General features: G+C 39.9%; 1 protein-coding gene across 1 annotated transcript; it reads left to right on the top strand.

Moving 5' to 3' along the window:
* Window positions 1–9,092: 9,092 nt before the first annotated feature.
* Window positions 9,093–11,124, top strand: LOC131681926 (glucoside xylosyltransferase 2). Its single transcript, XM_058963027.1, has 4 exons — window positions 9,093–9,304; window positions 9,384–9,600; window positions 9,657–9,966; window positions 10,026–11,124. The coding sequence occupies exons 2-4, from the start codon at window positions 9,452–9,454 to the stop codon at window positions 10,689–10,691; spliced, it is 1,125 nt and encodes a 374-aa protein (XP_058819010.1). The 5' UTR covers window positions 9,093–9,304; window positions 9,384–9,451; the 3' UTR covers window positions 10,692–11,124.
* Window positions 11,125–22,321: the final 11,197 nt, after the last annotated feature.

The following is a 22,321-nucleotide window of genomic DNA, read 5'->3' as shown; positions in this document are numbered from 1 at the left end:
TAGACGCCATTAATCATTAAAAATGCATCTCCCGTGCACCTTGAAGCACGTCAAAACAAAGTGCATATGCAATTCTGACTTTCGTTAAATTTTTTAAGGGTGTTGGTTCATTCTGTCATTAAAATGTGGAGAAAATTTTCAATATAACGCAAGTGACAGAAGTAATTAAATCCATGAGATGCTTCCCGGTCAAACCATTCGGAATATGATTCGGAATCCTGAATGGAGTCATCATGGATTCCAAATCAAATGCAAAAACCAATTCTGAGTCGGAATCGGTTGTTGCATTTGATTTGGAATCCATAATGACTCCATTCCGAAATCCGAACCGGTTCCGGAATGAGTTTAACTGGGTTCTAGTCAGCTGAATATTTCTAGGTTGGGTTTTCAAAAAGCCGTATTGACATTTTTCTCAATCGGAGAAATATGAGTTTTTAATTTTGCGACCAAACTTCTAGATCCTATTTAGAAACAAAACTGTTTTATATGATGATAAACCTTTTTAATGTTTTATTTATTCATATACTTTAGTTGTATAATGCGGTTGAAAGGAAATTATAGCGTTTACTACGAGTTTTAAGCAAAATTCGACAATACGACCTTTTGCTGTCAATACGACATCTTTTTAACTTACGATACGTCCTTTTTCTTGTGAATATTTCACATACGTCGTAGCGCTTAGGACTGATTTCTGTTCAATAGATCCCATAGGTCTATTGAAAAATTTAATTTAATGTGTAATTAAAATGAAATAACGTTTGAAGTCGAATTAATTCTGCCAACACTAGTTCACAGTTCAACTACTCCCCGAAAGAGCGCTTGAGATGCTTCATCGACTTTATTAAGAAAGAGGGGAAATCGATATAAAACTAGGACGACGAAATGTCAATATTCTTTTTCCCCTCTCTTTTTACTCATACGCGCGATGTAAACATTAGCAAAACGTCGGAAGTACGTTTTCTTGTATTTATTTAATTTTGCCGATACGACATAGAAGTTTTTTTCGATTATGCGAGTTTTTGACTGCAGCGATTTTACATTGCAGAAGGCTTTTCTCATTGGATAGTATGGTAAGTTTTAACACTATTACAGTGTACAATGGTGTAATAATAAAGTACTCATTATCGTCGACAGTTACAAATTGATGGATGAACTTTGTGCCAATGCACCGAAGAACAACTGAAACTGCTCAATCTGGTGACAAGGGATTTCGATTAGCATAGTAGATGTCCAAGTGAAATAAAACAGGCAAGTATTTTTTATTATTTCGTATTAGCAGTTATATAATTGATTAGTAGTTGCAAAAACGTTTTGTTTTTGGAGGTCAACACCGTTGGCGTCCGCTGATAACGCGAAGATATAAGTGAAGCACAGGAATACCTGTGGCGCTCTATCTTTCCTTATTGACCTTCCATCAACTTGAGAATACATCCACTGGGGCTCATTATAAAGTGAACCGCTCCCTACGGGAGCACATCAAACGCAAAACACTTGAGCGCTTCGTAGATAGTGTTGGCCGGTATCGGTATATGCTGTTAGGTAATCTTGTCGAATATGGGTTTGAGCGTCAGATGATTTCGGATGATGGGAGGTATAGGAGTTTGTACGTCTTCCTCGATACAATCGCATCAAGGCTTAATAACATTGTACATATTAATGTTCTGGCCAAAACCGTACCGAAACTTCATTTGGGTTAAAAATTATCGGATTCTCATTTTCAAAGTCGTATGTGAATTTACAGAATTATTAAAAAAATGTTTTACTTAGGTCCTTTTACTGCAAACGTAAGTGCAGATGCAAGCATTGCTAAATAAATGTTACTTGCGTCCTTTTGCTATGCGCGTATCTCCGCAATTCTGCGAATCCAATTTAGATGTACATACGACCTTGTGAAACAAAAAGGACGTAACCATTATTTGGAAAAATGTGATAAAGAAAATGTGTACGACGTTTTTTAATTTATTTTATAATCAATCTAAAACCCGTTTTTAGAGAATACGGTTCATGTGCTACGATAGTGATGTTGGAAAAGAGTGGCATGATGAAGATAACTCAGTTTGTTTACTTTTGTCGCTTACGACCTGTTGAATATCCAACCGAGATTTCTTGTTTACTTCCTCTGGCGTTACTCCGAGGGGTACGACGTCCGACAGTATCGATGATTCGATCCAACATCAAACGAATCGGACTAACGAAAGATGTTTGTCGGACTAGTTTTTCTGTTCGCAGGAGTAGACTTGTTGACAGAATCCACCGCTGAAATGTCAAACAAACGTCTAATGGATTGCCTAATTGAGTTTTGTATATGCCAATGCTTGTATTTTCGTATTGTTTAAAAGTGATGCTACATTGGTCTTATAAACACTAGAAAATTTCAGAACACATGCTGACGTATTCACTCATCCATCAATATAATTTAAAACTTCATCTAAAACATTTCTCACGGTGTCTTTTTTAAACAACTTTATGCAAAAAAATTCAGCATCCCTAAAACTTCAGTATATGAAAGAATGGGCTTTCCCCTTTCATTTGAAACAAACATCAAAATAATCCATCGGGGGGGTCTAGAGCAACTTTTTTTTTGATGTTTTTTCGTGAAAACATAGATTTTACAATGGAACTAGTTCATATTTCTGCCCCTAGATGTTGGACATTCGAACAACACTAAAAGTGAGAATCTGATAGATAATTTAATTATCTACAATTTTGTTAACAATTAAAAACCGATTTGAAATTATCCGGAAAAGTTGTTTAATATTTTAAGGAAGTCTAAGTTAGTTTCACAGAAGCCCTAGTGGTTTGTAAGTCAATTCACACGAACTTTTTTTATTTGCCAAATAGTTGTGTTTAGTTGAACAGTGCATTCAGCGGAATTTGAGAGCTTGGAAAGTCTCATCTTTTAGCTGAAAATTATAATTCCAGATTCCACCTGATATAGGGCACCATTAATATTTTTGGGATGATAAGTCTTAGATAAGTGTTGACCAAACTAGTATGATATTAATATTCTTTTCCAAGATGGTGAGTGATTCCTCCCACAGAAACAGCTTTTTCAATGATGTATGCCTTTTTTCATTTTTTCGATTGTTCTCGGGGATGACTGATAACTATTCTTGCATGAATCTCCTACTCTGTTAGCATCTTCGTAAAAAAAATCACTTGTCCTGAACTTCAACCTTTATATTTGAACAAACTCAATGAAACTTTTAACACCATTGCAATATTTCGCGGATTTCATCGTAACGCTTGGTTAAAACCGCTGATTATCTTTTTCAAAAATAACTCAATGGGACAAACAGTGAACAAAAAACTTTTTTGGATCAAGATAATTTTTTTGGGATATATTCGAGGACTTGTATGTATATAAGGTTTTTTTTTGTACTCAAATCATATTTTGTTTTCAAAAGTAATGCATTTCACATAATCTAGGATCAATTTAGTAACGATTAACGCAATATACTTTGCGGAGAATATTTGAATAAATCGTTTCACGCTAACCACTAATTTGGATAGTTACTGCTGTGGTTTGCGTTCAATTGGAAACGGTGTGTCCCAACATTTCGTCTTGAACGGAATTATAATAGCTGACTTAAACGATCATAACCTAAATTTTTCGACGTATGGTCCTTTCTAAAACATAAATGTAAGTATACCCTTGTAACCAAGCACTACCTTCCGATTGAACCAAAAGTACAAATAGTTTTCTGTCTCTGTCAAAGATCCTAATTTTGATAAGATCAATTAGAAATGTCAACGAAGAAGTTGTAATGAATCCCGTCAAATATTTTCATGCCACTAAATCCAATTGTTTTTTTGGTAATGAAATAAGGGCGAGAAAATATATTTCCAAACCACTAGGCCTCGTGTGAAATTATCTTAGATATAAATTGGTTAAAATCTTAAACAACTTTTCCGGGCGATTTCAGATCAATTTTTAGTTGTCAACAAACTTGTAGACAATTAAATTTTGTACCAAATTCTCACTTTTAGTGTTGTTCGAATGTCTAAAGCACCATCTAGAGACAGAAATATTAACTAGCTCGAGTAGTAAAACCTATGTTGTTACGAAAAAAAACTTCCAAAAAACAGTTGCTCTGGACCCCCCGACGGATTATTTTAATTTTAGTTTCAAATGAAAGGGGAAAGTCCATTCTTTTATATTCCGAAGTTTCAGAGATGCTGATTTTTTTGCATAAAGTTGTTTTAATAAATACACCGTGTTAAGCTTGGTGATTAACTTTCATTGGCCAAAATGTTTCAATTATATTTCTCGAGGAAAAAGGACCAATGATTTATTTATAAACTTTACACAATAAGAAAACCAAAATACTTTAGGAAGGAAAAGAGCCGGTTGCTAAAAACAACAACTTCTAGCTAAATTTATAAGATTTATGTAACTTTACTGACGGTTTCCACTTATGGATAAATTAATTCTTTATTAATAGTTTTCTTTATCCACATTTTGGAATACGCTTTTTCCAAATGTCGTTCTAGCCGCATTGACGGCGTTCATAGGGCTCTTGCTACACACACAGTCAAAGTATCTGTTGGGCACACATTGCATGTTTACGTTCCATGCAGCAAGTTAAAAGTTCGAGAAAAATGATATTCTTCTCAACAATAAATCCACTAAGTTCCATAATAATAATCTGTGATTATATGCAAATAAACACAAAGGATTATTTGAAGATTTTTAATATAAATTCGCGTTTAAAACGTGTGTAGTTGATGATTGCAAAAAGGACAATCGTGATGAGGAAGTATGGTTTCGCTTTTCGCTGGCGGATAATTGTCCAGAACTGCTCGGTTCAATCAACGACCTTAATCTTTCAATGTTAAGTTCGGAGACCCAAAAACTCCGGTTGAGACTAATTTTGCTGCTGGAAATTATCCAGTTATAGCATTGCAATGTTTTTTCCAAAGGAAGCTATGCACCTTTTTTCGAGAAATAAAGCTAGTTTTTGTGCACCAACGCGAATCAGAGATAAATTCCGAGCAAAAATAAACTTACGAGGACCAGAGACTAAACTGGTCGATGGCTGTAAACATAAAATGGTTGCTATACAGCAACAGAAGATCAAATAACCAAAGAAGTGTTGCTGAAGAAATTATTTTATTTGTCGCTTCGAGGGGTGACTCAATGAACTGGTAACTGGCGGTAAACTACTCGGACACTTTTTCTTCAGAAGATTTCACGAAGTTTCAGGTCGTGTCGTTGGTTCAATCGTAGGGAAATGTACAATACTAAATGCACTGAAGTAGACCGACTTGGTATCAAACCAAATTTTCCAAACCCAAGCATGTAAACGTAAGAAACATTTGGTTTGCTCCTGTGGAATCTACTGACACTTCAGATATCATATTTGTTCACCTATAAAAATAAAACTTATATTTTTTACAAATCACATTTTACAAATATGCATTGAAATAGCATAAAATTTCACCTTACTATTTATGATAAGAAAGCCAAATTCAACATGTTTAAAACTTGTATCAGGGGGTGAGAGTACAGGTAAAAGGTTTCAGTGTGAAAAAACACCTTTTTGCGATTTTCCAGAAATTTAACTGAAGCGTATCGAGCAAAACTTTTCAAAAATTATCTCGAAAACTCAACGTAGGGGTTAGGTATTTTTTACATGGAATGTATATGCAAAGATTGAAATAAATCCGTTCAGTAGTCTTTGAAGAGACGTTCTACGAAAAGCTTCGCCTCCGATTCGATTGTTAATATTTTTGCATGAAAAAATTACAGCATGTTAATGAAATATTGAAATGTACAAGTTTTGATTAATTCGCCTCACTCAAATTTCCAAAAAAATCGCAAAAAGTGCCTTCTTTATACTGAAACCCTTACCCACTCCTTAATTCGTATAGGCCTTGAAACCTTTCAAGTCTAGAAGCTTTTTTGTATGCATAAGCCAACGACATGAACTCTCGATGCACAAGATATTTCTCAAATTTGAAATAAAAACCATTTTTTCTGCAAATTTTTTTTGGAATGCTCGTTGTTTCCAACGGTATGAAGCATAGCTTTGGCAATGCTTTACTTATTTTGTTCGCGTATCCGGTTCAAACGATAGAAAACATTATGTTATGCAATGAATGTTTAATTGTGATTCCTATAATACGGTTGTACGTCATTTCGCGGAATACCATTTCCCGGTATACCATATTCCGGAAAACCATATCCCAGAATGTACTATTTCCCGGAAAACCATTTCCCGGAATGTACCATTTCCCAGAAAACCATTTCTCGGAATGTACCATTTCCCGGAAAAACCATTTCCCAGAATGTTCCATTTCCCGGAAAACCATTTCCCGGAATACCATTTCCCGGAAAATAAATTAAACCACGTACCTTGCCACCACTCATTTTGATTACACTTGCTACGCAGCAAATGTCATACAAACTACGAAATTCTCTCTACTTTAGAACATAAAATTTAGTTTGGAAATATGCTTGGAATTTTATTGATTTTAAATGTAAGTTAGAATAACATCTCAACAATGCTTCAGATATATTCTATCATCTAAAAAATCTGCGGTTTTTCTTTCTTATACATGCATGCTTCCTTGTCGTTATTTTTGGCATGTTTTTGATTTATATGTACTTTCTATTTCTATGTAGTTTCACATTCTTTTAAGAACTCTTTCAAAATATTCTTGGTGTTTTATTGGATTTAAGTACTAGTGGTCCTAACATACCTTTCCCATAGAAAATTTGACAGTTCATAAATTTCACAGTCGACCGACGAAAACGGGTGCTTCGAGGTCGACAGATTAATTAAACGACCAAGACGGGTTTCGTCGGTGGACAATTTTCGTCACCATAATAATCGCCAGATTTAATCTGTGTGAATCTGGTTCCAGTTTTAAACTATCAACTAATCGATCGATTTAATTGGTTGAAATAGACCGATTTCTACAGATTTCGTCTGTCATATTTAATCGGTTGTCGCGTCGGCTGACGTCGATGTTAAACCGCCATAAGAGTTGGTGCAACAATCGACCGATTAATTGGTGGCATAGTTGGCCGATTGTGCCGACGCAAGCCTATTTAGTCGGTGGGAAAATCGGGAGGATTTTCTATGGGGTTATAAATTTTTGAATTATAATTGTTATTCTATGAGCTTATTCGCCTTCTTTTGGAGATGAGCAAATCATGAAAAATATTTTTGAATGTCTTCTTTAAAATTTGAGTACTTTTTTGGAAATTAATAATTCATAACAATCTTCTTTGAGACATTGCCTTTTTTAAGCATAATCTGTTTTCTGGTACTTTATTGGTTTATGAGCACTTGTTTTTTATTAATATGATTAGAGAGCAAAGATAAGGTGTCAAGCGAACCAAACAAAAACTTGGAATGCAGAATAATGTCTTCATGTTTTATTCCAGCACAGTCAATCATTATCTATAAAGCTTATCATATCTTGATTGTAAATTTTATTTGTCGCGGAATAATGTGAAATAAAGAATAGAGGAAAAACGGTATATCTCAGGATGCGCTCATATTATATTGGGATGATAAGTGTTTTTTATGTAAAAATGTCTGAGGAACGCGATGGCATTAAAATTTTCAAAATTAAAATATATGTATTGAGAGAAAAACTAACTTTTAATATTTAACTGAAAAATCGCATAGTTGGCAGCACTGCCGGCAATTTTCTTCAAAAGCCAATTTATTGTCGCGCTTATAATAAAATCTCACATTGCGGGCGTCTGAAAGGCGCATCAAATATAGCCGCAGTTGCTCCGCAAGCAGATTTCAGTGGAGCTTTATTTTTCTGCCAGCTGTGTGCTTTTCGAAAGGTTCAAGGAAAAAGCTGCCTATAAATTTATATAGGCGGCTGTCACGAGCCTATCTCAATTGAGCTTTCATATTATGCCTTGCAGGATAATCGCTCGATATGCGATTAAATGAAAGCTCAATTGAGATAGGCGTGTGACAGCCGCCTATATTTTCCTTGAAGCTTTCGAAAAGCACACAGCTGGCAGAAAAATAAAGCTCCACTGAAATCTGCTTGCGGAGCAACTGCGGCTATATTTGATGCGCCTTTCAGACGCCCGCAATGTGAGATTTTATTATAAGCGCGACAATATAATCGCATATCGAGCGATTATCCTGCAAGGCACAATACGGTTTGATTCTAGAGTAAATAGAACCGGAGATATGATCAAAAGAAAATCAAGCGTTTTGGCAATTTGCCAAAACGGGGGGTGCTCCCATGACCCGAGGGGTGGTTCAATTGACACAAAAATTTGGGTTTTTATATATTGGCCCTAGATGAACAATTCCTTCAAATTTGGTTCAAATCCGTGAAGGTCGATTTCAAGTTTGCATATTTTTTTGATCACTTCGCGTGGAATGACCCATATGTAAGTCAACATAGCTCTGGATTTGTTCTTAAAGTTCAAATTACATGTTAACTTTAGATTTCAATAGTATAAATAATTACCGAGAAAAAGTAAATTCCGGGTAATGGTATTCCGGGAAATGGTACATTCCGGGAAATAGTATTCCGGGAAATGGTACATTCCGGGAAATGATATTCTGGGAGATGGTACATTCCGGGAAATGGTTTTCCGGGAAATGGTACATTCCGGGAAATGGTTTTCTGGGAAATGACATTCCGGAAAATGGTTTTCCGGGAAATGGTAAACCGGGAATCGACGTACAATCCTATAATACATTACATTTTTCATATTTGCTCTTAATATTGTGAATTAATTATTTAAAATAAATTAATCTATCCGCTCCATATACATTATATGCAACTGTCATTTTTGCCTGTCCAACGGCTCACCAATACATATGCGCTCTGCAAGCGCCCTATAACACACGTAACGAAACACGCTTTTCTCTTGAAACATTTTCGTTTGGTTGTTTGTGGTACCCGTACAGAGAAGGCATACTAGCGCCACAAAGAAATCGGTGGTACATATATGAAACAAACACTATCTGTCAAGTTGTCCCGGGCTGAGAAATCGGCTCTAACTTCAACAACTCAACGAAACTGGACTAGAGGTGGATTCTGATAGTGTTGAGTTTTTTATGCGCGTCCCTATATTTTCGTTCGAATGATCTGCCAAAAAGTCGACATAGCTTGGAAAAGTTAAACTGTGTGGCATGTCATAGAAAATATAAGTTTCTTTACATGTTCGCTGTAATTATTTCACTAAATTAGCGGTATTAGTTACTTATTTGTCTAAACAGCCGTAATCTTCCAGCAAGTGCTGAATAGTGAAACTTTAATTGAAGTTTTCGGATGCTGTGCCATACAACGAAACCAGTGTGCAATTATGGTAAGAATGGGGCAGGTCCAGTTTTTTTCCGCAATTTCGTTTTTGCTTGTCCGGTTCAACAATCGAGCTTTTATTTCAGGATAGTGATTATTTGCTTTGGAGCTAATATAGCAACCTTTTGGAACGCCAATAGTCGGAAGTAAAATCATGAAAGTTCACAGATACTTGGCGGTGCTAGTGCTCACTTCCTTCATTCTAATTTGGTACTATATTTTGCGAGTAAACAATGGGTTTCTTAATGGGTTCAATCTGGGATCAAACTCCAGTTTCAGTGGCGTTGCTTTTGCACGAAAAAGGTACTTGCTAATCGCAGAAACTAAATTTTTTGACCTAATACTATCTTGTCCGATAGCAATCCACGTCCAATGGTCAACGGTACGGAGATAGCAATTGTAGTGGTGGCTTGCGGGGAACGTCACAATGAGGCATTGAACATGATTAAATCGGCGATCATGTTTAATCGGAACCAATCCCCTTTAAAATTTGTTGTAGTGGCAGAGAATCAATTGAAGCAAAATTTTATAGAAAAGTTAACCGACTGGCAAGAAATAAATGACAATATCTTTACTTTTGAGATACACTCGCTCACATTTCCTAAAGCAAACAAGGACGAATGGAAGAAGTTATTTAAGCCATGCGCTGCACAAAGACTGTTTTTACCGGTAAATATTCCGAACGGTATGTTATATTTAAATATTGTAACCTTTTTCTTGTATTTCAGTCTTTGCTAACACACATCGATTCAGTATTATACGTGGACTCTGACACGGTATTTCTGTCGCCGGTCGAACAGCTGTGGTCCATGTTTCGGAATTTTAACGCCTCGCAGTTTGCCGGAATGGCACCGGAACACGAAGATAAAAATGCCGGATGGTACAACCGTTTTGCCCGTCATCCATACTACGGGGACTTGGGTGTTAACTCGGGTGTAATGTTGATGAATCTCACACGGATGCGAGATTTTAAATGGGAACAGCACATCATGCCTATCTACAAAGAGTACCGTTTGAAGTTGGTGTGGGGTGATCAAGACATTATAAACATCCTCTTCCATCATCATCCGGATCGATTGTATGTATTTCCGTGTGACTGGAATTACCGAGCCGATCACTGCATGTATATGAGCGTTTGCGAGGCACCGGATGGGGTGAAAATAATACACGGGAACCGAGGTTATTTTCACTCGCTGGTACAGCCTATCTTCAATTTAATCTATACCACGATCGAAGAGTACGCGTTTCGAACCGACATTCATTCCAATTTTATTCGTACAATCGAAGACTCGCTGGTGCTGCCGAGTAATTCAAACTGTGATAAGTTGCTGGACAAGTTTTTGCAAAACCCGAGGAAGTATTTTAAACAGAACCAGTATGTCGAGGATACTTAAAAAGGCTGATCAATGGAAACTCGAGTGAAACAGCATATCGCATATTAGGTCGAAACAATCGAATAAAGTACACCCGAAATATAACAGGCAGTGATTTCATCTATGAAACGAACGGACAAATTGAAAAGATTGATTTCCGCATTCGCATCCGCTGATGGCGCAAAACAGTGACAGATGTTTTTGAAACTCGCGTTAATTAATAGATTTTTTAAGCATGGTTAGTTTACTCACGGCTGTTGTATGCGACAGTCAAAAGTTATTTTTCTGCTTTTGTTCTTGTCTGTTGATTATGTTTTCGCAATAATGTCAGTCGTTATGAGATAAGTTTCATAGAATGATTTTAGTCAAAATTTAGTATCGTTTAAGGACTAATACAACATTGTAGTTTTGTAATATTTCATTTGTAAATATAGAACTGTTTTAACCCCTTTTTACGAGCGCCGTTTTCTGATATTTTTTTAAATCTTTTTATGCTAGTATTTGGTATTATTTTACTGTACTACAAGAAATTGTTAAGGTATTGCCTTGTACTATTCGCGATACTGCAACTTATTGACAACCAGAAATTGATCAATCTTGTGTGTCTCATACGGCGTACACACGAAAACACCCTGAGCAGGAAAAAAAATTACAAAAACAACTCAGAGAACGGGTTTGGGCAGTCTAGTCCCCGACGATGAACACGGCCTACTCGGACGGAGACTTCCACGGCGAGAGAAGTTCTCCCGAAACCGAGCCAATCAGATAGGTGCCTAGCGGCGATTCCGGATGGTGAGTGGTGTCCCCATACTCAGTGGTCTGTCGCAGCCTACTAAATTAATCCTCGGCGGTGAATCTATCCTAATCCTGCGGAGTTTGGTCTCCCGAAACCGTTGCTCGCCGTTCATCACGCCATTTCCGTTGTAAGGCGATCATGATCAGCATCATCGCTCTGTTGATCGCGTTCTATGTGTTTACGTGTCATTCTGTAAGCGACATTATCCGGGTTGATGTCCGGTCCTCCCGTTTCGAGCACGTCGCTTCTATCCTCGGACATTCGAAGACTACATGCGTCGGTGTCTTCTAGACGTTCTCACACTCCGGGTACAATGATGACGTTGCGTGCTCGAACCGGTGAAGATACTTCCAAAAGCTGTCGTGGTCCGACAGGAGAGGTGTCAGGTGGAAGTTCACCTCTCCGTGCTTTCTTAACCCACATCAACAGGTTTGGAATTAGTCGGTAGGTCTCCCTTCCTTTTTCCGTATTGGCTCATTCGTGCTGCCACGTCGTCACCGAATCGATTCTCACCATCTTCCTTGCGTTTCTGGTGTTTCATCGATTGTAGTACTTGATATCCTGCGCCGGGTGATGCACATGGCGATCATCCAGGCGATAACGTATACTGCCTACGGCGATATTGTTCTGTACGCTATTGCGGCCGTCAGCCGGAACGCGTCCTGTTCAGCTTTTCGCGGTTCCGCACTGCACCCCAGGCGGGAACCTCATATCGCAGTATCAATGACGAAACACTAGATAGAAGACGTCTCGTGCTGCTTCTGGTATGATCCTCGCTAATGCGTTCGTTGCCATCGCCGACTTTTCACAGGCGTTGTCGACGTGGTTAATGCAGCTCAACCGGTCGTCGATTATCACTCGCAATTACTTCAGTGCACGCTTCGGTGAAATCATGTGCCCTCCGACGTCGATCTGCATCCTCTGAACTGCTTTACAGTTACTGACCACCAACACCTCCGTTTTGTGGTGAGCTATCTACAGCTTGACCCCGTTCATCCAGTTCTCGATCGCTTCTATTGTCTCCGTCACCGACACCTTCACTCCATCTAGTGTCTCACCCATCACCGTTAGTGACAGCTTGTCCGCGAATCCAACGATTGTCAAAACCCAAAAATTTACACCAATATTGGAGCCCTGAGGAACGCCTGCTGTGACTCGCATTGACTTCTGCCATTAGTTCGTCTCGTACAGCAGCACTCCATTCTGAAAGTAGCTCTTGAGGATGTGGTATGGTTATTCTGTTTAGCGCTGCGGCGATGGCTTCCCAGCTGGCGCTATTCAACGGATTCTTCACATTATCGTAACTACAGCGCAGTATCGATCTCCTCTTAGCTTCTGTTTAGATGCCTTCTCAGTATTCACGAGCATTGTCCGAATTACCTCCAAAGGCGATACTTCTTTGCGGACTCCCAACTACATCTTGGACAGTCCGCGCTCATCCTCTGTGCATTTCGTCAGCCTGTTAAGGATAATTTAAGGATCCCAGGATTTTTCCAAGTGTGTCCCTGGCTTTGGTAGCAACACCAGCTTCTGTATTTTCTACATTTCGGGGAAACTGCCTTCAGCTAGACACTTCTGCAGCACCACCCTGAACCAGACCCGATGAGAGGAAGGGGGGGGGGGGGGGTCAGCCAGAGCAATTACCCTGGGGCCCGGGTCGCATTTAGGGGCCCGCGCTTTAACCCGGAAGATGGTCGAACACGTTCCGATAAAAATGGTAATAGTAATTTCTTTATAATCATTCGTCTTATTAAATTGTCATATGATGAAAGTGTAAAAAATGAAAACTTTATTCGATAGTTGTCTTTTGTTAAAACAAACGTTCTTAAGCGAGTTTTCCACTTTGTGTACATGTTAAAAAACAAACGAAGGAGTATACACTATAAATTATTGAGAAGCCAATTCAAAACATGTTCGAAGAAAGCAATAGAGCGTCAAACAGAAATGCGAGCGCGAGGACAAACGCATCCGTTCTCTTCTACGTTCGATTCTTAATGGTGGTGCCGGTTGTTGGCTTGGAGATACTGTGCGCGATTGTTGTTGAGTGAAGATTTGTTCCTGTCAAATTCGTGGATATTTTTGCAGAAATAGGCATAGGAATCTACCATGGGTGCATAACCAGTGTTTTTCTGGTGAAACGTCCCATTTTCGCTTGATAAGCATAAAAAGTTACGTATGAAGGAGTTGGTTTGTACGGAAGCATTCTCACCATAAGAACAATGTTAGGGGCACCCGGGAAAATGGGAATATTCAGCTGTTATGAAAACCACTTCTCCGTTTCTTGGCATGATTTTATTAATCACGATGGTGTGTGAAGATAAGTCATGTAAGCACATATCTCGGGAGGCCTTTATATACGAGGATATTGTTGCTAACGTGGCAGCTTTCGTTGGTGTGCTGCACATTGTTCCGCGAAACACACGACTGTGCTTCTTAATGTTTGATATGTTGCATTTACAGAGCATTAACTTTTACCGGATTGAGCACAATCTGTACGTTTAGTAATTATTTTACTACCCGAGTAGCTAGTCTTGCAACACATTTCCAAAAATCAATAGCAAGACAATTCGTCTGCAGTCGTTTTTGCCGTGTATCTTTAGTGGAACGATTTTTAGCTTCTACTCTATGCGAGATGAGAAGGTAGACTGACCTTATTTAACCGGTGATAAAAAAAGGATAATTTTTGTATTTTTAATTGCACGTTCAAGGATTGTTCCCTCTAGCAAAATATCCCTAGCAAAGAATTGTGTTGAGATAGAACGGTAATTTTGGGCCTCGCCAAAGATGCATGTGATGTCTATAAGAACCCAATTATAATGTGCAAACTAAAGCAATCAAACAGTTCAGTTCAGCCAACAGCAGCAGTACTCGGTTGCCCGCTGTACTCGCAGTTGTTTAATTTGCGTCTGATTACTGCGATGATTACTCTATATTGTTGTCGGGTTCTGCATATTCTCACAGCATATAAAAACCGGCTCCTACGTGAGACATAGCACATTGTTTATTTACAAAACCTGCATAATATCTACAATTGGAAACGGTTTAAACTTATGTAAATTAAAAATCTTTTTGATTTAATAATTTTAAACGAGAATTTCGAGCTGCATCTGCTACCTTCTCATCTTGCTTACAACAAAAGCTACAAACTGCTCCACCGTTACCAGCAAATAACTCAATCCGTGTTCCTGCTTTGTCTGCACAGTAGAAGTAATGTATCGTGTTCCAATTCAGTATGTCGAAAAAATGAGTGATGATTATAAGCAGATCATAAGGTTTATTGTGGTCGAACTGTATTCCTGTTTACTTTTCGAGGCTTCCTTAAGATGTATTGTTAGAAGGACAAATGGAGCTAAAGATGGCCAATGTTTACACTCTACAATTTCACCATGTTAGACATACCGTGCTGATTATGTTTCAGAACATCAATCAAGTAGAAGCGTTTGTTTTGCGAAACGAAATATATCGTTGAATGTGGCAACATGAAGTCAGAACCTCTGTATATATAGGCGATGACACAAACGAGGTACGAATACACGAATTAGCACCGTGCGCATCTAACTACGTCGATAATCGTTATTTACACCCGAGTACCCGCAAGTTGAAAAAATCGTTACTATGGAAATTTTACCCGATTTGGATACCACGGAATAAGAACCTGTCGAAATTCAACCTGTCTGGCACGCTATCTGTGGATGTGGATATATGAGTCAACCGGAGACTAATAGAAACCACGGACTCACGAATTTCCCATGGCAGAAGAGGTACCAACTCATGCTGAGCTAGACGGCTTAGGTTTAAAAGGGCCCAGCAGTAATACAAACCTTGGGGCCCGACGCGCCTCTCGACGGCCCTGCCCTGAACATGTCCGGATATGCCACGAGCACAGCTTTCGGCGCCACGTTTTGTATTCCATCCGAGCCGGGGGGTTTTCCTTGATTTTAGTCGCATCGACGCTTCTTTCAGCTCGTCGTTAGCCACTTGCCACTCGTCTGTGTTTGCTCCTTCTTCTTAGCCATACAGTGTCGGTGATCAGGTAGTTGGATCGTGTTTCGGGAAGAGACCTTCAACGATTATCTTTAGCTTACCAGGGCACATGTCAGCTAGCGTCGACGGACCCTCATCTTCGCCTTCACGACTCGGTATGCGTCCCCCAGGGATTCTACTTATCACCACAGCTCCTTATGGCAAACTGGCTTACTAAGCTTAATCTCCCGTTTTAAAGCGTCCTAGCTTCCCGAAACTACAGTTTTCGTGGCATTGTTGCGTCACAAGCCGTCACAATCATTCTTGTTAGATTAGCCGCATCGACGTTCTTGATGGAATGCCTCCGACCTAAATACCTCAAGAAGGAGGTCTGTTTTGAAGGACGGCTCCAACTTGAGCTTGCCAGTCGTCGTTCTCCGTGCAGTAGCAGGGTTCCATTGGCCAATGCGGAATCGCCTGATATGGTCGCTAAGGAAATGCTTCTCGCACACTCTCCAGTCCATGTTCGCCGTCAGTGCAGGACTACAGAATGTGGCGGAATTTCTCTCGGTACCGATGTCCGTTTCCTGAACTAATTACCTCCCAGTTTTGTAACTATACTAAGAACCATTTAGCTCCCCGCTTCGCCATGATCGACGCGTTGTAGACCTAGCCCATACAACGAGCCGACCGGTATGTGCCGCGGCCTGTGGCCAATTTTCACTACACTACTACTACTCTCAGAAGATATCTTTTGCAAATGAAACTTAGCGATGTATTTGGTACTTAGTATTTAAAGTATTAGGCCTATTTTTGTTAAACATATCTCGACAAACATATGATTACGGCTTAAAAGCCAACTGTCAAAATTCTCTTTGAAAGGAAATTCCGGTCGGACAAACCGTTACTCATAAATCACAGATTTTGGTAGTAAACAAAAGAGAAAAGTTTTCTCTTTCATTAACTGCTGCAAACTGTGTTTAGCCAGTAACGGTTTGTCCGGAATTTCCTTTCAAAGAGAATTTTGACAGTTGGCTAATCATATGTATGCCGTAATCATATGTTTGTCGAGATATTCATGTTTTTCAAATTTCATCAACATATATTCGCTACTACGCCACTGGCGCCACCACACCTTTTTTCACCTCAGAAAAATCTTAACGACCTCGGCTGGCATTGTCCAACTGGGATGAGTGGCGGTCACGCTTACCACTCAGCCTCCGACGCCGTGGACTATACTGATTCCTTTCTAAAGCACTATTTAGACTCTCGGTGAAAATGAACGTGAACATGTGTGGAATACCTTCCATTGTTCACGGTCGACGACGTCGTGAACAGTTTCATCAGCGAACAACGATTTCACGCTCACCTGGCAGTTTACAGTTTGTCAGTATGCAATCTAGTATTAGTTTCTTTACAGACGCAGTTAACCTCACTTTTCTTGACAGTTCGCTTGTACTGTTTACATGGACTTAGAAAAATTTGTGGACGACTAGATTTGCTCGAAGCAAATCGTAAAGAATTTTTCTAAGTTCATGTAAAGGCCTATTTACACCCTCGGTGAAAGTGAACGTGAACTCGATGCGAACCAAATAGTTTTTTCCAATATCTCACTTATTAGTGCATAGAAATTGATGAAAATGGAACTAAACGATAGTTCATTAATATACTTAGCGAATCCATGCATAATTATTCGATATAATTGAACCAATGTAATAATATTCGTATTCCCCGATCATTTTAAATATTCCACGGTGAAATATGTTCGCAGTGGATATTTCACTTGTTCACCGGGAGTGTAAACGCGACGATGGGCGGAATTGATGCGGAGTGGTGAATATAAATGTCATCGCTGTTCACGGTGAACGTTCACCTTCGAATACCAAATTGCATTCTGACAAACTGTAAACTGCCAGTTGAGCGTGAAATCGGTGTTCGCTGATGAAACTGTTCACGACGTCCTCCACCGTGAACAATGGAAGGTATTCAACACATGTTCACGTTCATTTTCACCGAGAGTCTAAATAGTGCTTAAACAGTACAAGCGAACTATCAAAAATGAATACTCAGTTCATTTGTGACGTCACCGTAAAGTATCCAATTCGAAGGCAAACGTTCACCGTGAACAGCAATGACATTTATATTCACCACTCCGTATCAATTCCGCCCATCGTCTCGTTTACACTCCCGGTGAACAAGTGAATTATCAACTGCGGACATATTTAACCGTGGAATATTTAAAATGATCGGGGAATACGAATATTATTGCATTGATTCAATTATATCGAATAATTGTGCATGGATTCGCTAAGTATATTAAGGTACTCTCGTTTAGTTCCAGTTTCATCAATTTCCATGCACTAATAAATGAGATATTGGAAAAAACAATTTGGTGCGCATCGAGTTCACGTTCATTTTCACCGAGGGTGTAAATAGGCCTTAAAAAGTAAATGCTTATATTCGACGTGTTTGACAAGGACGTCAGATTAACCCCTATTCGAAAAATCTCCAGCCTGTACGTGTATACAATACTGAGCGAAAAGTCAGTTCCTCAAAGAATACAAAAGGAGAAAAACCAGGACAAATCAAGTATTTTACTCGATATCCCACGACACCCGGAAAACCAGGACATGTCCTGGGAAACCAGGACGTATGGTCTACCTACTCGGTGGAATATCCCTCTACGATTTTCGCATTTCTCGTGTTAGTAACTCTAGCAAAATTGTGAGTAGTTGAATGTCCAATGGAAGAAAAATTGATTTCTCATTGATATGTGCCATCATTCTAGTTAGATTATTTTTTTTTACTTAAAATTAATTTACTAATAGAAGAGAGTAAAGTAATTTGTCGAGAACTAGATAAAGGGTGTTTTTAAACTTTTTTTTCAAGTGGGATTTTTTGACAACTGAGTTGACGTACGATCCTAATTCTTTTTTTAATTACTTCAGTTTTTTTTGCAATTTCTTCATGCACAATATGCGCATGAGCAACGTTTCCAAATTTTAGAAGTTTGAATCAAAAATGACCGTTTGGTCAAGCAAACTTTTCGCTGGTTGCTTCCAAAACATTATCTTTTCAGACGTAGTCCATGGTAGGTTAAGCATATTTTGTTTTCATTTAATCTTAGCTTTATTCTTTCCGGTCAGTTTGCAGTTACGACTGACCGTTTCATAAAGCAAGTGTGAACTATAAATGGTTCAAAAAACATTTTCCATATTTTATTTCACCGTTAAAGTGGCTTCCAGATTACCCAAACACCAATCATATGGACTATTTGTTCCTTTTAAGAGTCTAAGATTCTCAGTAGAAAACAGTATTGAAATGCAGAAAAAAGCAATTGTCCGTGAGCGGCCTGAACTCCCAGCAGATTTAGATCGACCTTTTACGATTTGTTTTAGGCAGGTTAGGGCCAAAGCAAAAAGTCGCCATATCGAATCGAGTGAGTGGATTCTGAATTTTTGCCTTAAAATGAACAAAAATGATAATGGTTGTCATTGGAGATTTGCAGGCACACACATTTGCTTCTACATCAGGAATAGCCCTGGGAAGCTATTTGGGACCGTTGATTTTTCTGATTTACTTCAATGTGTATTTAGTGCTCACCAGGATTTCGTCGACGGCCTCAAAATTTTTCTTTTCATCTACTCAATTTAGGAGTGTAGATTTCTACAACAGCTTGAAACCTTCGCTAATTGTACTGTAACAAGAACAGCGTTTGTGTAAATCCGAAAAAGTTCTTGATGATCGAGTTCTCACCAAAAGACATTTTGGTAGAGTTTTGAAATGTTTTATGACTGTCGAAAACCATGAGAGAGTTTCACCCACGTTCGACCGAGTGTTAACGGGGGAAAGTGAGAGTCCACTTTCGGCTGTCCTGGGTTTTTACTCACCTAATATGACCACTCTACCACTGAGGTTGCTCTACTAGATATTGAAAAGGCTTTCAACAGTATTTGTCACAAAGGATTAATTGCCAACATATGTGCTTTTTATTTTACAATTTAGATAATAAAGATAATTCAAAATTATCTAAGTATTACAGGTAATTTATTAGACTTGTAAATGTATGAAGGATAGATGAGGGGGTGGTTTGATTGGGGTGTAATGAGGGGTGATCTAAGGGGAGTTAAAAGAGAGGGGACGGTGAACAGAGTCATAACTCCTCACCGTACACTCCGTACGCCCCAGTTAAAATCCAGAAACCCTATGCCAGCCTAAAAAAATTTTAGGTTGACGATTTTCATGTCGTTTTTGACTGAGACCCTAGAAACTAACTCAGGTTAGTTACTACAAAACGAAGGTTTTCAATGAAACTGAGTTGGATTCTCGCAAACCCAACCCGGTTTTTAATTCAGTGGCGCATAACCTACGTTCGAAACTGGCTTCAAACAAAGGGTTTCATAGCAGTTAGGTTCGAAACTGAGTTAGTTTCTGTTTCAAGCGAGAACGCCATCAAAGAAGGCAAAAATGTGCCAAAATCAAAAAAAGTCAACTTTCGTCAATTATTTTTCGAGATTACTTCAAATATCGTCGTTTCATGCATCTTAAAAACATTTGCACCAAAAACAAAAAAATGATTTTTAAATGTTCCATTACTCCCCCTGTTACTGTTACTTTTATTCAGTTCCTCACCTATTGCGAGTTGGAGAGTCTTGCTAGGATAAGGTGGGATTTGGATTGGGCTCTGCTAAACCTCTAAAAAAGCTATATTTTCGAAGCGAGTCTGTGCTGCATTTGCTAAGATGCGAGAAACCTGCTTGCAGTATATCAAATGGAGCCTGTCAGAGTAAACGCAGGTAGTCTGCGCAGATCCGCTCAGCTTTCACTCTGACATCATCCCTTTGATTTGCAGCAAGCAGGTTTCTTGCATCTCACATTCTAATGTCAGTTCCAGCCCCAGCTAAGCTTCTCGCCGCCACTCTGTAAGCACCCTAGGAAGGATGACACCAACTTGCAATGGCCAGTGGGATAACAGCATGGCTACCTCCGTCCTGACAAAACCTTGGCAGGTCTCCGGGTACGTTCAAAACTCGTAACCATTTACTTGGGTGGTACTAGGTTCGGAAGGACCATTCCCAATTTTACGCCGATCCGGTTCTGAACACTACTCCTCATGGAGGATAGTGTCAACTCTAGCATGACCTAAATGGTCGCATAGATAACCATGGGATCTCAAGAGGCGACAAGGACAATATGCACACCAAGTTAAAGCAGCTAGTGACGAGCATCAAATCGGTCGTGACAACTGCTGAATGCGAGTAGAAGGCGCTCTTGATGAGAGCTGAATCAGCTGAAAAAGCTCTGCTGGAAGCCGCAGCACAGGCGATGGCAGAAACTGAGGTGACACCGAAGAGTCACCACAATATTCGCTCGGAGAAAAGAGTGAGGGACACGCCAGGGGAGCAAGAGGACCCGCAAAAGCAGAAGAGCGAGCTGGAGGACACCAGCGACAGAGGAATGTTGGGAAAGACCGTGGTTGGTGAATCGTTGGAAGTCGGCAGGCGAAGCGGAGGGAACGGAAACAAAAGGAAGAAAAGAACAAGAGAAGAAAGAAAAACGTAAGCCTTCTCGAGAGAGGTACAAGGCCGATGCACTGATCATCGAAGCGAACGATAAGTCGTCCTACGCTGCCCTTCTCAAGAAAGTGAGAGAGGACCGAGAGCCAAAGGAGTCAGGAGAGAACGTAGTTAAAACAAGGCGCACTCAGAAAGGCGAGATGATCTTCGACCTGAAGAAGGATTCTTTCGTCAAGAGCTTGAACTACCGCGAGCTCGTTGCTAAATCCCTAGGGAGCAAAGCGAACGTGAGTGCCCTGTCCCAGGAAGCCGTAGTTGAGTGCAAGGATCTAGACGGCACTCAAATGGCTGGGATTCGCCTATTGGTGGTCGTTGCCAGAAAGCTGGTGGAGACTGGCAAGATAAAAGTCGGATGGTCGGTGTTCTCTTTGAGAGTCGCTGCGCGAGTTACCAACCAGATGTAGCGAAGCTTCAGGGACTTGGACCTCGGACATCAGGTGAGGGACTGCAAGGGCTTGGACAGGTCTGCACTGTGTAGAAAATATGGAGGAAATGTGCACGTTGTATAGAGACTGCACGAAGCTACCAAGGAGCATGATCTGCAAATCGGAAGATGGAAATGACCACACGATGGGCGGCTTCAAATGTTTTACGTGCAAAAAGGCGAAGGCAGGCCAACAATGATGGAGAAAACCCAGCTTAATCTCAATCATAGCGATATTGCACAGCAACTGTTGTGGTAGTCGACAACAGAAACGAAGTGCGACGTTGCAATTATTGTAGAGCCGTATTGTGCTCCTGTATGGCGGCAATCTAAGTGATAGGCGGTTTCCCCGTCCAAGAGGTGGTGGATAACATACACGAAGGTTTCGTGATCCCCAGGATCAACGTCGTATTCGTCTGTAGCTGTTGTGCTCCCCCACGATGGACACCAGAGCAGTACAATCGGATGCTGGACGCACTAACCGACTCGATAGTTGGACGAACGCCGATTGTTATAGGAGGAGTCTTTAACGCTTGGCCCGTGTAGTGGAGTAGCAGGTTAACCAACGCAAGAGGCTACAGCTTGTTGGAAGCTCTGGCGATGTTGGATGAAAGGCTGTGCCACAAAGATTCCGGTAGCACATTCCGTACAGACGATCGGGAATTGTCATAACATTCTGCAGTCCTTCGCTGACGGATAACATGAATTGGCGAATCAGTGAGCAGTACACATATAGCGAGCACCAAGCGATCCACTATATCATTAGTCGGCGAAATTGTACTGTAACGCGGAGATTGAAGACTGGCGAGCGGAATTGGCGAGGAACTATCGCCATCTGGCGTACTGGTGGAACGAAAGATTCAGCATCCTCCGGGGCCTGCCTTAAAGCCAG

This window comes from Topomyia yanbarensis, chromosome 2 (genome assembly GCF_030247195.1).
Source record: "Topomyia yanbarensis strain Yona2022 chromosome 2, ASM3024719v1, whole genome shotgun sequence".
Lineage (NCBI taxonomy): Eukaryota > Metazoa > Arthropoda > Insecta > Diptera > Culicidae > Topomyia > Topomyia yanbarensis.
The sequence above is the reverse complement of the archived record's forward strand: the minus strand, read 5'-3'. Positions and strand labels throughout refer to the sequence as shown.

Bases quoted from the DNA above. Each gene is read 5' to 3' on its own strand.
- LOC131681926 (XM_058963027.1), top strand. From the start codon at position 9,452: ATGAAAGTTCACAGATACTTGGCGGTGCTAGTGCTCACTTCCTTCATT. The intron at 9,601-9,656 runs GTACTTGCTAAT...CTTGTCCGATAG, and splicing joins GTTGCTTTTGCACGAAAAAG to CAATCCACGTCCAATGGTCA. The intron at 9,967-10,025 runs GTAAATATTCCG...CTTGTATTTCAG, and splicing joins CACAAAGACTGTTTTTACCG to TCTTTGCTAACACACATCGA.